At 48.1% G+C, this 14,667-nt stretch overlaps 8 protein-coding genes across 8 annotated transcripts; 3 read left to right on the top strand and 5 right to left on the bottom strand.

The window, feature by feature from the left end:
- Positions 1–2,272: 2,272 nt before the first annotated feature.
- On the bottom strand, positions 2,273–3,691 carry RHO25_009141 (uncharacterized protein; the record flags this gene model as incomplete). Its single annotated transcript, XM_023604911.2, has 4 exons — positions 2,273–2,425; positions 2,511–2,837; positions 2,903–3,044; positions 3,180–3,691. 4 exons carry the CDS (start codon positions 3,689–3,691, stop codon positions 2,273–2,275), a joined length of 1,134 nt encoding a protein of 377 aa, XP_023460374.1.
- Positions 3,692–4,494: 803 nt separating this feature from the next.
- RHO25_009140 (uncharacterized protein) lies at positions 4,495–6,411 on the top strand (the record flags this gene model as incomplete). Its single annotated transcript, XM_065603151.1, has 1 exon — positions 4,495–6,411. The coding sequence occupies one exon, from the start codon at positions 4,495–4,497 to the stop codon at positions 6,409–6,411; it is 1,917 nt and encodes a 638-aa protein (XP_065459223.1).
- Positions 6,412–6,461: 50 nt separating this feature from the next.
- RHO25_009139 (uncharacterized protein) lies at positions 6,462–8,042 on the bottom strand (the record flags this gene model as incomplete). Its single annotated transcript, XM_023604910.2, has 1 exon — positions 6,462–8,042. The coding sequence occupies one exon, from the start codon at positions 8,040–8,042 to the stop codon at positions 6,462–6,464; it is 1,581 nt and encodes a 526-aa protein (XP_023460669.1).
- Positions 8,043–8,367: 325 nt separating this feature from the next.
- RHO25_009138 (uncharacterized protein) lies at positions 8,368–9,508 on the top strand (the record flags this gene model as incomplete). Its single annotated transcript, XM_023604909.1, has 3 exons — positions 8,368–8,910; positions 8,963–9,301; positions 9,359–9,508. The coding sequence occupies 3 exons, from the start codon at positions 8,368–8,370 to the stop codon at positions 9,506–9,508; spliced, it is 1,032 nt and encodes a 343-aa protein (XP_023460670.1).
- Positions 9,509–9,585: 77 nt separating this feature from the next.
- On the bottom strand, positions 9,586–11,193 carry RHO25_009137 (uncharacterized protein; the record flags this gene model as incomplete). The annotated part of the gene is made up of 1 exon (XM_023604908.1): positions 9,586–11,193. The coding sequence occupies one exon, from the start codon at positions 11,191–11,193 to the stop codon at positions 9,586–9,588; it is 1,608 nt and encodes a 535-aa protein (XP_023460673.1).
- Positions 11,194–11,769: 576 nt separating this feature from the next.
- RHO25_009136 (uncharacterized protein) lies at positions 11,770–12,651 on the top strand (the record flags this gene model as incomplete). Its single annotated transcript, XM_023604907.1, has 1 exon — positions 11,770–12,651. The coding sequence occupies one exon, from the start codon at positions 11,770–11,772 to the stop codon at positions 12,649–12,651; it is 882 nt and encodes a 293-aa protein (XP_023460674.1).
- Positions 12,652–13,113: 462 nt separating this feature from the next.
- RHO25_009135 (uncharacterized protein) lies at positions 13,114–13,924 on the bottom strand (the record flags this gene model as incomplete). Its single annotated transcript, XM_065603150.1, has 2 exons — positions 13,114–13,810; positions 13,893–13,924. The coding sequence occupies 2 exons, from the start codon at positions 13,922–13,924 to the stop codon at positions 13,114–13,116; spliced, it is 729 nt and encodes a 242-aa protein (XP_065459222.1).
- Positions 13,925–14,303: 379 nt separating this feature from the next.
- On the bottom strand, positions 14,304–14,648 carry RHO25_009134 (uncharacterized protein; the record flags this gene model as incomplete). Its single annotated transcript, XM_023604906.1, has 1 exon — positions 14,304–14,648. The coding sequence occupies one exon, from the start codon at positions 14,646–14,648 to the stop codon at positions 14,304–14,306; it is 345 nt and encodes a 114-aa protein (XP_023460671.1).
- Between the last annotated feature and the right edge of the window lie 19 nt (positions 14,649–14,667).

The raw sequence follows: 14,667 nt of genomic DNA, 5'->3' as shown, positions 1-14,667 counted from the left end.
TATTTAGTTATTTCTCTAAGATAGAACTATCTATTTAAAGCTTAGAGAATTTATAGACTAACTAAAGCTCTAAAATATAAGAATCTTTTAAAGCTCTATTCTATTTCTAATTCTCTTTCTTTTCTTTACTTCTATTCTATTTCTAATACTATATAAAGAGACTACTTTAGTAATAGAGTTTATAGATAACTCTAATATCCTTATATATAGTATATTAATAGAGAATAACTATAAGTAACTTAAGAAAGTCTACTAGAAATATAAAAAATAGATAAAAAGATATAGAGTAGAATTTATACTATAGAAATATTAGCTAATCTACTTTACTAGAAGTAGAAAATATAACTTTAAAGCTATAGTCTAAATCTAGAGATTTAATAGAGAACTACTACTATTACTTAAACTTCTTAAAGTATAAGTAGATACTAAACTTAAATAGAGCCTATATATTAAATAAGTAGTAGAAAAGAAAGCCTACTAAATATAATTACTTTAGAGACTATATAAGTCTATATAGAAAGTATTTTTCTAAAAAGTAAAGTATTTCTATATAGTAGTAGTAAAACTAGCTATTACTTTTAGCTACTAAGTCTAGTCTAATCTAGAGAGTATATAAAGCTACTATAGAAACTTTATTAAATCTATTAAGAAGATCTAGAAAGAAACTTTAAAGAATATTATAGAAGTATATAAGTTAGTTATAATAGCTATTCTAGAAAAAGAAGTAAATATTATTTCTTTCTATTTATATATTTAGAACCTAGCTAGATAAGTATCTAAAAAGTAAGATATCTAATCTATATACTAGTATATTAAAAATAGATATAAAGAAATTAAAAAATAAGTATAAATAGAAAAGAGAGCTAAGTAACTTATACTACTAACTTAAACTAAATAGAAGAAAATCTTCTAAATAGTATAAAGCTAAGAAATAATAATATAAATATACTTAGACTATAAAATATAGTAGACTAAATACTAGTAGAATAGAAAATAGAAAAGAAATAAAAAGAAAAGAAAAGTAATAGTAGAAAAGAAATAACTACTAGTATAGAAAACTACTACTTTCTTTATTATTAAACTAACTCTATATAAAGAACTTACTAGACTAGAAAGTATAATAGTTATACTTTTAAGAATAGAATATATTAGAATAAAGTAATATTTTACTAAAAGAAGAGTTCTAGGTTTTATACTAGACTATAAATATAAATAGAGATATAAAATACTAAAATATATATATATATTCTATCTAAAATAGAATAAAAGAAAATACTTACTATTCTAGATAGAAGTATTTATAAACTAGAAGAATCTAGCTAATATAAAAAGAAAGCTATATATAATAGTAAAGTAGCTTATTTAAAAAGAAGTTCTAAACTAATTCTTACTTATAAGAGAAGAAATATAGAAAAAGAAAAAAAAAAGAAAAAAAAGAATAGAATCTAATAAGAAAAGAACTTACTAGATATCTAGTATTATTCGAAGGAAAATAGAAGCGAAAGAAGTAGCTATATAGACTATAAATAAAAGAATATATAAGAGTTTTTCGAAGACTTTTCTTTTAACTAAAACCTATAGAATATACTACTTATTCTAGTTAAAAGAAGTAGACTAGTATATAAGAATTATCTATCTATCTATATAATCTAATATTATATAACCTATATTATCTAATTCTAATCTCTAAAATATCTATTAGAATATCTAGCTAGACTATACTTTCTAATAGATTTTATTTATTAGTAAATAGAAATACTAAGTTTTATAGTAGACTAAGCTTATATTTAATTAATATTTGCTAGCTACTACTAGTTTTAAAATAATATAAGAACGCGAGAACAGATTAACGCGTTACGATTCGTCGTCTACGACGCGACGAGCGAACCTTGCCGGCCGCAACTATCTGTACGGAACCGACACGTAGCGACAAAGACACGGTCCGAATACGATTGCTAGCAGAGGCAAAGCTAATGCCCACCGACACATTTTTGCGACGACGTAACGACGCGACGATGCGACGACGCGCCCGGCCAACGCGATGCGAGACAGTATCTACCTACAGCGACGACACGATGCCAACATACCGCGGCAGACCCCGGAGTACTTCGAGACGAAGCAGCGAGAGTAACAAGAGACGGAGCAGAGGCAGAAGCTGTGCGTACGACACGCACTAAACATTCTCTTCTACGTTGAACCTGGGACCCTATGCGCACGAGGAGGAAGACACGTCTATACATTCACAAAAGAGCAGCCGCCATCCTTCTTCTACCTACGCCGGTATGAGACCATTCCTCTTGAAGGTCTCAAAAGTCTCAATGAAGGCTTGATACGAGTCAATGTAGCCATTCCAGCCGAACTGGCGTGCTTTGCTCATGCTTAACGTGGCGCTCCACGTCCTTTGGAACACCCAGTCTTGGAAGGCCTATCAGGGAGAGTCAGTGGAAGGACGAGGATGGACGCGACGGAATTTTCGCAAGGCGAAGACGTCTCTCAACGACTACACTCACCCAGGTGCCGAAGTCGAACGTGCTCTTGGCCGATGGAAGATTCTGCTTCTCGCAGAGCTTCTCCCACACTTGTCGCTTGTCTTGGGACCATTCAAGCAGGCTCAGCTCGAGCTGAAGATCGCCTTCCTTCGGGTACGGCTTCGAAAACTTCTGATCCGGTGTCGCTTGAGCATTGAAGTACTCCGCAAGCCTTGGCCACAAGTACTTCCATGAGAAGTAGTCCCCATTCGTGACGTTGAAGGCTTGATTCGCGCAGTTCGCGTGAGTGGATGCGTAAATGGTCAGGTCAGCGATCAGCGGCGCGTACGACAGATCGTCTGTGCCCTCCTGCAAGAACGAAGTCGATGTCAGTTACTGCTGCAAAATGCCAAAGTCATGACATGGATACGCACCCAGTAACGCTGATTTGTTGGCATTGGCGCTTCAGTGCCCAGCTCCCGGCACGTCAAGAAATACATGGCAATAGTCAGCGCTTCGTTCATGCCATTTGGTTTCGATGTGGCGCCAATGATTGCTTCGGGTCGAATGACATTCCTGACACGATTAGCAGCTGCTCCTCACAGTCTGATCTCCACCTCAAGGTGCCGCTACGCTTCCATTTCGACGACCACTCGACGATCGAGAAGCTGGAGCGCACATTCGCGGCAGAATTCGATCACGATCACGTACCACGACCAGTTCTTCCCTTTCTGAGCGGCGAACAATTTGTCCTCCTGAGGAAAGTAGAAATTCGGAATCGGTCCCTCAAGACGAGGCTCTTCCTCTCGCGCCGGCGAGGGCACTGGCATCAAATGCACATAGTAGTGTTTGCCACCGGTCTGGAGGGTGATATTCTCGAGCTTGGGCGCTACCTGCTCAAGAGCGTCGACGAAATTCTCAAACAAAGCCTCGTTGGCGCTGTTGAGCTCTGAGAAATCGTCCTTGTGGACATAGGAGCAGAAATACGCGTGTGTGACATGCGCGCACGCATCCTTCATCTCAGTCGCCAAAGCATCTGAGCTCTTCGAAAAGTCCAAAGGCACGAACTTGATCCTCGGGTCTTCAACGGTCGTTTTGAACGGACTTCTCGACGTGGCTATGATCGAAGTCCATTCATCGGCAGTTGTATTCTTGACCAGGTATTCCAGTATGGCTCCTCCGCTGATGCCATTGGCGCCCGTAATCAGTGCACTTTTGCCCATCGTGAACGATTTGCTGTGCTAACCAGGATTGAGCTTGCTACATGGCATGCTGCTGGATCTTGCCTACACCATAATACGTCCAGCGTTACGAGCCACTGTACGGATAAAGTGGCTTTCCCGACCCTGGGAGGACCCTGGATAGTGTGGCCAAACCTTCTCCACCTCTTCTCCGCACTCTCCTCCATGTTTTGGGCGCCCCAAGGCGACGATCAACCCGCACTCTGAGCAGCAGCTCTCAATATATGCGCGGGCCAGAAGCGCCCTCACTCCACGAAGCTTCTTGCATCACCATGCACACCTGCGGACAATGTGGCAAAGTTTACTCCTCCAAGGGCACTCTGATGCGGCACCAGCGGAACCACAGCATCTCAGCTGGACACCGATGCTCGGAATGCAACATCACCTTCCGGAGGAGCGATCTGCTCTCAAGGCATCTTCGAATTCATGAGGATAGATTGAACGCTTCGCCATCATCGTCGCGTCCGCAAACTGAGCGTAGAAGATGTCACACGGCGTGCGAGGCATGTCAGAGACGGCGCGTTCGCTGCGATGGCGGGCAGCCGTGCTCGGCTTGCTCCAAGGCTGCTCGCGACTGTGTCTACCATTCTGCTCCCAAACGCGTTAGTCAGCGGGAAACAGTAGACTCTTCTATATTGGACACCGTTGCGTCCACAACAACGACAAGCGATGAGCCGTGGATTCCAACAGGTGACTCGGCCCTCTCGATCACTGATGCATCGGACGTAGATGCAATGCGAGACGTTGATGTCGCTCAAACTTTGATGTCGTTGCCAAGCGACAACATGGTGGACCACACGGATCCTGCCTTCTGGGGCTTCTCAACGGGCTGGCAGTGGACACATGAAGACTTCTACTTGCAGCGAGGCTTCGCGCAGGACGATCTCGTATATCCACTCCCAGACTTGGCTCTTGAACCTGAGCAGACGAACCACGATTTCCAGGAGAATGATTCGCACGCTTTGCCTGTCTCCATTCACGAAGCGCCATTGCCTCAGGCCGCCGACTCGTTGGGTAGCCTTCTGCCCGGCGATGGCGTATCGCTTCGAAACTCTGCAGTCTCAACTCCTTCGTTGCGTACCGTATTGGGTACAATGGTCGAAGATGCCACAACGGCTCATTTCACTGCGATGTCTGCCAAGTGGGAAGACTTTTCAAAACGCCTGACGAGCTTCATCTCTACTCGTGGAGGTCAGTCTCCCAGATCACCGAAGCCTCATCTCTTAGATGGCTTAGTAGAACAGTACTTCGATCACTTTCATCCCTTGTGGCCGTTTGTGCCTAGCAGGGACACTAGCCGGGATGTCCTTCACCCCCTGCTCTACTTGACTTTGACTTCGATTGGTGCACTGTACTCTGGCACCAACGCCGCGGCAAGATATGGTTCCATTCTACATGGAATGATTCGGGAAGTGCTGCTACGTTCGGAGCGCTTACGAGATCAGACCACCGAGTCTGAAGCCTTGGACATAGGTAGATCAATGCTTCTGACTCAAGTCGCAGCTTTGTACTTTGAGCAGGACGGAGCCTTCTCTGCGGCGCAGCGACTGGGTGCCACGCTTAGTGATCACGCTCAGCGGATGCGATTGTTCGCTTTGAAGCCTGCCACTCTCTTCCATCGTCATCAGCATGATGTCTTTCGCCCCATCGATAACTCCATGCTGCAAGGTCGCAAGATGCTAGCCTTTGGCATAATGCGAGCAGAAACTTTCATGAGCGTTTTGTTCAACAAGAAACCACTCATTTCGTACGAGGAAATCAATCTGCCGTTGCCAAGTCCGAACCACGCGCGGGAGGTATTCCATGCCATCTCTGGCAGTGAATCTGTAGCGGAGCAGCGTACCGAGATGCTCTTCTCGGACCTCGTGCGGATTGCACTTGACGAAGACGAGGTTCTACCAGCTCTCAAGCCCGTCGACGTAGAATTGCTTCTCTTCGGACTCCAACACGAAGTGTGGCGATTCTCCCATGATCCTGACATATTCAAACGATTGATACAGACAGCTCGGCCAGTTTTAACAGCAGCTGAATCGGGTCTGAAGTCAGCGCCGGACCATCTGGACTGCACTGGAAGACGAATGCGTAGCCTGCAAAATGACTATCTTCGCGTGATTAAAGCGTTGGACAAGTGGAAGGCCGCTTTGACGCACTGCCAATTGTCGCATTCCTTGCCCGAGAATCGTTCTATATATCTGAGTGCACTAATCCTCTACGAGCTCAGCTTTCTTCGGCTCTGTGCGCCTCTGAATTCCATACAACAGACTGCATATCGGTTGCATGAACCTAGTGCGAGCGATACAGCTGTGGCAGAAGACATCACCGCCTGGACCTTTACGCCCGAGGCCCGCGAAGCGATACATCATGCTCGAATAATATGGCAGATGCTCGACACTGAAACTTCGAGATCAGAAAAAACTCAGGCAAAGTACAACATCTTAGCATTAATCGCTCTCCATCACACTGCAGCACTTGTGTGGCTTGTTGCTGGTACTGAGGCTCAGAAAGATCAGAGCTTCTGCGCCCAGAATGACGGCTCAGCGGGTGATTTCCTCTTGCGCCGGGACAATACTGAGGTGCTAATGAATCAATTCGAGGACCTGTACCCTAAGATAACATCGTCTTGGGGACAGCAGTCCTCGTTCGCAAAAATGGTCAGAGCACTAGCAGACAACCCGTTTGCTTTAAATACACAGGAACAATGAAGGTGCGTATTTTCAAGCTACGCTACATGGTCTGCCGTGCATTTAATAGCTCACGGTTGCTCCGCATCTACTTCGAAACGCAACCAGCAGTGCCCAGTCTTCGTGCCAGCAGCAAAGACATCAGCGAGTTCGATCGGTTCCCATTTCACTCCAACCGGCTGCACCGCCCGCATGTTACGGAACGTTGCACTAAGCATATATTTCAGTTCGGTCATTGCCAGGTTGCTGCCAGGACAGATTCGAGAGCCATATCCAAACGGCGTCCAATTCAATTTCATCCTGTCTGTCGCGTTGAGCCATCGCTCGGGCAGCCACTTCTCGGGCTCTGGAAAGACTTCAGCGTTTCGCCCAGAAGTAAGTGCGGATGTTGATGCAACTACGCCTGGTGGCACTGTCAAACCATCAACGGTAATTGCCTTGCCAAGATACCGCTCGAGTGGTCCTGGGATCATTGGCCACAGTCGCATAGTCTCATGGATCACAGCATCAAGATATTCGCACTTCTGAGAGTCTTTCATGTCAAAGTGCGTAGCATCTGGCAGCGTTTTGAACAGCTCTTTGCGCAGTTTTTCTTGCGCCTCGGGATGATTTGCAAGAGCCCAGCACGCAAATGCTGCTGTATGGGAGGTGGTCGAAGATCCTGCTGCCATCATCTCCACCATGTACGCCGGGAGGTCTTCAGGTTTGATGCGATTCTCTGGATCGTCCAAAGTTTGCGAGTTGAGCAACATCGATAGGACGTCGCGGTCGTGTGTCTTTGATGTCTTCTCATGCCATCGCGTCAATGCTTGCCGAGCTGTGACATCCATATCGCGGCATTCTCGTCGAAGTTTTGACAACTTGGGCGGTCCAACATATTTGGCCAAGAGCTCGACAACCGGTATAAAGCTTTTGAGGGCGTTGTATTGACTGAATGCGAAGAAGCGTTTCAAAAGCTCTGGCGTGTCGCTTCCAGCGTGACCCAAGAGATCAGTATCTTCTCCCCATAGTACATCTGTGACAATATCCAATGCAAGCAGCCTGAACCAGACGACGCCATCGACATTCTCTCCGGCCTCAGCTGTGGTCTTCATCACTTCGACGAACTGGAAGACGTGCTTATCGATGTTGTCGGCAAGTGTTTCAAGGTTACGGTTCTGGAAGCATTGGATCAAGTTGGTCCTCGTCGGTCCTGCTGAAGCATAGTCCAGTTTACCAAGAGTAGTAACGACGCCCTTCCAGGAACCCATGTTGGAGTAGAAGCTTGTCTTGATTGAACTGCGATCGTAGATGGTTTTCATCGCGATTTCATCGCTAGTATGAACTTGATCAGGAGCAATGACCACGATGCTTCCATATTTCTGGACCAGATCATGTGCATATGCGCTGCGTCGAGTTTTGAAGGTGGCCAAGCGGTATGGTATACTGGTCACCCGCGACCAGAAGGGTCCTGGGATATGCCTAACAGGAGAAAAGACATATGCGTAGACAATCTGTCGAGCTTTAGCTATTGAAATCATGGAAATGATGACCAGTACGTCAGGTACCTTCCAGATTGCGTACAGCGCGAATGATATCAGCACATAGCCAACGATGCGCTCTACCGGCCTGTTCTGAACACCAACAACACTTGTGCTATGCTTCGAAGGCATGCTGTGTGATCTTCTGCAACAGCTTGCAAACTAGAACATATCCGTGCTTCACTCACTCGGACTGCATAGTCTGTGATATGAGGGATGCCGTGCTTACCGCGGAAGCGGACAACTGAGTGAGATCAGCCGACGCGCGGATAAAGTGGCAAGCTGCAAGAAGCTGTTCCCAGCTCTCTACGCCGATCTCTTTCGGCCCAGTAGTGGCTGCAGTCTGCTTGTCTGCACTGCTGACTGATGCTCAAGCCGCGAATGTTGCAGTGTTGGAGTGGAAGTATTTCCAGGTGAGATTACGTGCGCCGCAGCTGGACTAAGTCGATGTATACAAATGAACCAAAGCAGCAAGGCATCAAAGCAGCCACAAATCGAAGAAGTAGCCATGCCCATTCCAAAGGACGACCCACGAGTGGCTCTGGTCAAGACTTCCTTCGTCATCTACGAGCATGTAGATCTTGCCAAAGCTGAACAATTCCTCCTGGACTTTGGCCTTCACGTCGTCCAACGCAGCGAGGGCGGTGACGAAATATATTTCGCCGGCTATGGACCGGATCCGTTCCTCTATCTCGCCAGAAAATCAAGCACACCCGGCGAGTCGAAGTTCTGTGGTGCTGCATATCTGGTCGAAAGCCGAGATGATCTCGAGAAAGCTTCTCGTATACCAGGCGCGTCCGAAATCCAGTCAATGAGTGCCATGCCAGGAGGAGGGGAAATGTTGACTTTGCATGATCCGAGCGGCATTCCAGTGCACCTTGTGCATGGTCAGGATCAGAAACCGACAGAGGAGATGAAGCTGCAGAAGCTTGTGATCAATTTCGAAGACGAGAAGCCACGGAAAGGCAGGTTTCACCGCTTCAAGCCAGGACCCGCACCAGTAGGTAATTCACGACGTATGTCGGGACCGGTACGCTGATTGAGAATCGCAGGTACACAAATGGGGCCACTACGGCGTCACTTATACTGCGCCAGTGACCTATCAGATCATGTTCGACTGGTACACCACGCATCTAGCATTGGCGCCTTCTGACATCGTCTTTCGCGGTGAGGAACCAGTAACTACATTCTTCCATATCGATCGTGACGAGGAGTATACGGACCACCATGCCTTCTATTTCAAGCCTGCGAAGCCGGGCCAGAAGCCAACTGTCTCTCACTCAGCATTCGAGGTACACGATATCGACATTCAGCAGTTAGGCCACGACTATCTTACGTCAAAGGGCTACAAGCTCTGCTGGGGCGTTGGAAGGCATAAGCTTGGAAGTCAAGTACGTCTGATGGGATGATTTGACACATCCTTGGAGCGTTAGCTGATTCGTGTCTAGGTGTTCGACTACTGGTTTGATACCAGCGGGTTCATGTTGGAGCACTATGCTGATGGAGATTTGGTCAACAAGGATACACCAGTAGCACATGAGCAGAGTGGGCCGACTACACTATCAATGTGGGGACCTCCTGTGCCCGAGGAATTCTGATCTTGCGATGAATAGTTCATGTGCTGTCGTAGACAAGTGATACGAAGTTAATCTTAGAGCATTGCTTTCTTATACATCTATGGGCATGGAAGTATAGCGTCAAACACCTCCATCAGCGTCGCCGAGCCAGCTCGAGAAGCAGACTGACATCGCCAAGCGACGAAGTGATCAGGTCTTACTAGCACAGCACCCTCGTCTTCCACCCCTCGCACTCGTGACCAGTCGCCATATAAGTCTTTGTAGTCCTGTCGCCAGCCAATGGACACCACGTTGACGATGAGCCCTTCTCGCGATGCTTCTAAGTCAGCTGCCCATTTTCTCCAGGGATCGCCTCCGATGCCAGTAAGTAGAGTAAATGCACCACGTCCGCACACATCGAGAGTGGAGATTCTTTTCGACTGACTGTCTTTGGCGATCCACACATGTGGTAGATGATGCCCAGGGAAAGTAGATATCACTTGTTGCTTCAGAAGATTGATCGAAGCCAGGTCGGGTTGCGATGCGTCCCCGCTCTCGACTGTGATCAGTGGCGAACCAGTATAGCTTTGATTCATCTGAATCCCAAGTGCATTCAGCTCGTTGTCTGTCTGCTCGAGTGCTTCCAGGAACCGTCGACGAAGTCTCTTGCCCTCCGGGGTTGGTTGCGCCATCAATTTCGTGGCCTGCTCACGAGCCTCAGCTGACAAACCGATGAGATCCCAAAGGCGACGGTGATCTTCCATTCCTGCGTTCGCTCGACGAACAACCCCGTCGCCAACAGGCTTCCGTTCGATAGTTATGGAGTCGAGAATTCGAGCATGAGCTCTACCATGAAGTACATATGCCAGTTTCCACGAGATATTCATGGCATCACTGATGCAGGTATTGCTTCCCAGGCCATTGATCGGGGGATGGCGGTGCACAGCATCTCCAATGCAGATAACGTTTCCCTTCTGCCACGTACGGGCCACTTGATCGTTGATTGTCCATCGAAAGCTGGAAAGGATCTTGATAGCGACTTGATCATTTGAGTTAGAGTCTCCGATCATCTGGTGCAGTCGCTGCAGAATATCATCTTCGGTAGGTTCGAAAGTCTGACCATCTTTGGCAGCTGGATGCATCGACACAACGAATTCATCAAAAGGATGGACTACTCGAAAGTTGCCCACAGCCGACCATTCGGGCGCATCTGGGTTCAGAATCCAATTTAGTGTCCCGGGCCTGTGGGTGAGGTACTTGTTGAGGTTAGCTTTGATGTGAACATTGAAAGCATTGTTCAAACTCCGGCCATCGACGGGTATACTTAGACTTTCCAAAACGGCACTTCGAGCGCCATCAGCACCGATCAGATAGTGAGAACGGATTCGATATTCACGACCTGATTGACGTTCTTTGACGGTAGTTTCCACTCCATCATCTGTTTCCACCTGCCCAACGAACTCCGTCGAGAAGCGGAACTCAGCTCCAGCTTGGGTGGCACTCTCCACAAGAATCGGCTCCAGAACACTCTGGGGTAAATCTGACATGACACAAGGACTGGCCGCCTCGTACTCGCCCTTGCGATCCGGCCGGTTTCCCCAGGCGTACATTCTGCCATACTCCTCTCCTGCAAGACTGTGAGACCAGGTTGTATGCATCATGTAGTTCGCAGGAGTCGCTACAGATCGGAGCGTTTCCTCGAGCCCAGCATCACGTAGAACCTCCATGGCTCGTTGATTGAAGATGTGAGCACGTGGAGTGTTTGCCGTCCCGACATGTCGAGAGATAACCAACGATTTGACGCCATAGCGGGCCAGTAACAAGGCAGTGGTCGCACCAGATGGTCCAGCGCCGACGATGAGGACTGCTACGTTCTCAACTTCTGCAACGAATTAGTGACTGTGAAGTGGCAGTGTGGTCTTCGAATCTACCTGTTGACCGCGACATTGCCAAGGAAACTTGTGATCAGTGGAAGGCTCCGAGATACTCACTCTGATCAATCGCGCTTACTTAGCTATTCAATCCCGAAGAGTATGCTGCTGCCGTGCCTTGGCGGTTTTGGTCAAGGGCGCGATGTTCCGTGGGCGTGCTTTGTTCAGCTTGCCACTTTACCCGCTGTGCCACGGAGCCACTCTGACAGGTCCAATAAACGTACGTCGTCTGAACCTTACTGGTCGTATGTCAGATCTGTTTGGAGAAGGGTCAGCTCCATTGCCACAAGCAGAGAATTGGACAATTCAAAGGGTACACCACTGGAGCCGCGTCCATTGCCACAGCACAACCTCCACACTACCACAAACAAAATGCCAAGCCTGGTGAACTGGAAGCGTTTGATTCGATACAGGTCCACAGATGGACAAGTCAAGTACGGCGAACCTATCCTTCCAACAGGAACCAGCGATGTCCTACAGTTTGCAAGAGATGGCAGTCTTAAAGTGAACATCTGCACTGGCGATACGGCACTTTCAGCGTCAGTCACCTCAGACACTGAGAAGGTTGCAGAAGTCCTTTGCCCATTGAGTGTTCAGGAAGTGCCATTCATTCGATGCGTCGGCCTCAACTACAGGACGCACATTCTGGAGACAGGTCGTTCGCTGCCAGAAAATCCATCGATATTTTGCAAGCCTTCCACAACACTTGCCGGGCCCAACGAAGACATTCCGATTCCTCCACGAGGTCAAGCGCAATGCGATTATGAAGGAGAGCTCACCATTCTCATCGGGCGTGATGCGAAGAACGTGTCCAAAGCCGACGCTCTTTCCTATGTTGCCGGATACCTGTCGTCAAACGATGTCTCCGCCAGAGACTGGCAGCGAGAGCCAGAGAAAGCCGGACCTGTTCCCCAGTGGTCATACAGCAAGTCTTATGACAAATACGCACCGATGGGACCTTGCATTGTTTCCACAGAAGTTTTGGGAGCCGCTGATAACCTCAAGCTAGAGACGAGAGTGAACGGCGAAACAAGGCAAAGCTCCAACACAGGTGATCTTGTGTTCGGCGTCAGGGCGCTTGTGAGTTTTCTCAGTCAAGGACAAACAATTCAGGCTGGCTCTCTGATCATGACTGGTACGCCTGGAGGAGTTGGTCTGTTCCAGAAGCCCCCCAACTTTTTGAAGCATGGAGACGTGGTCGAAGTTGAGATCAGCGGTATCGGCAAGGTCGAAAACAAGATGACTTTCGAATAGAGCTCCAGGAGTAAGACATACTGCACTGTCAGCCTCCATCCTGTGATCTGGCTCCATGTTTCCTCGATAGTGTAAAGCTTTTCCGTACACCTGTGCAAGGCCAAAAAGACCGAAACGAAGGTTGCGGACGGTCCCGTCTCTCTAATCCGACGTCCGTGGCTGTGCGCGGAAAAGCTCTGAATAGCTGCTGAGGCTTTACGAAGTCGTTGTAGAACTTGAGTGTAACGTGAAATTTTCACAACGAGTCTGCGAAGGTCCATCATTTCGGGTTCGTTTCAATCCTTGACCTAAGCCAAGCCCGCTTCATTCAAGCACGGTCGTTGTCTATGTCATTGTCTTCCAACGTTCATTTCATCTGCATCGCAAAGTGTTGTTGCATTTTGTCAGTCGGCCCAAATCAATCGCTCAATGTATCTCGATCACCACTTGTCCGTCCCTTGGAATGACAGGAGATCAGAGACATCAAAAGAAAACAAACCTCTTCTTCCTTCCAGCATTCGTCCCGACAGGCTCCGTACTCGCAATCTCCTTGTCCCTCCTCTCCTTCCTCTTCTTCTCCCTCCTCGAAACACAACAAGTGAACAGCACGATCCCCATACCCATGAACAATAGGATAAAACTCGCAACAAGCAACCAAATCGCATCACCAAACGACGCAGTCACGAGATTGAACCCATTTTCATTGACGTGATGCTTCACAATCCCAAAAGTTGTAAAATCCGTCGCCATGACGATGAGAACCAGCATCCAAGCGAAAGCCGCAGCGAGAGCGCCAGCGAGAGATCCGATGACGCCGCCGCCAATACTGAGGAGGAACGCAATAAAGGAAACACCGCAAGCGATGGGATGGAGAACCATGACTCGGGTCAGCGCATCAGATGTTCCGCTGCTGATGTCCTCATAGGGCATCTGCTGATTCGTGGCCAATTGGCGGCTTGGTTCATAGCCGATGTGGCGTCCGCTGCATTGATCGACTCCGTGTACGCCGCAATGAAGACAGCACCAGCCAAATGTGCCGAAAACGAAGCGATAGGGTTGGTTCTTGTCTCCCATGAAGCCGAGGTCGACGTGCAAGAGCCCGAGGTGGTTGATGATTGGTGCGGAGATGGCGACGAAGAGGAGGAGGAGGGAGGCGATGAAGAGAAGGGCCACTCCGAAGCTAAAAGATGACCAAGATTAGCGATGTCAGCACCAAGGTGCTTCAAGACCATCGCCTCGAATGCACTTTCCGTAGCACTCACAAGTGGATCACTGTGCCAGCTTTCATCTTCATGGTGGGCAGTTCTGATGACAGTGAGTTGATGTTCGCGAAGTGTGTTGAAGCTCAGAGGCGGATGGGTTCGAGGACTGGGAGGCGGATGTCAGCAATGTTGGCACCTGCTCATAAGACCATTGGAAACTCACATGGTATACAGCAAGTGAGCGCATGTGACACATGACGCGGTGGTGTGCACTTGCCATCAAGTAAAGCTTTGTTGCAATCACACTCTGTACCATGGTGCCGTCGTCAATCTGCGTACAGAGCACTTGCCACATGCTTGATCAGGGGATGCCGAGTTTTCATGGGACTTTTCCATGAACAATGGCAATCGAGAACAGGTTGGCAACTGGGCCCTTCTCAGTTGCCCGTACGGCTATTACTATCTGCGCTATCAGTCATAGAACTGCCAGCCAAGCCAACCTGGTACTCCAATGTCTCCAGCACTACCACGCCAACCTCCCATCGGCACTCCGCAGTCGCTGAAATCCATGAGCATTCCACCTGCATCTGCTTGTTGCAACATTTGAGCCTCTTGGGCTGCCGAAAATGCGCTGGGTTGAACACAAGGAAACAATCCGTACTGCGTCCACGTGCCGTATGAGTGCAGTGGGCCCATGTCGATCATGGTACTGTAGTCATCGCTATTCATACCCTGCCAGTTGCCTTGTCGCTCAAGATGTGGCGAAGTGTGGTTCCTCCAGAACTGCCTGTCGTCCATCCACCATTCTCTGGCCATGATGGTTGCAGAGGTCTGT

The sequence above is a fragment of the Cercospora beticola genome, chromosome 5 (assembly GCF_033473495.1).
Source record: "Cercospora beticola chromosome 5, complete sequence".
NCBI lineage: Eukaryota > Fungi > Ascomycota > Dothideomycetes > Mycosphaerellales > Mycosphaerellaceae > Cercospora > Cercospora beticola.
This window is presented reverse-complemented; position numbering and strand designations above follow the sequence as displayed.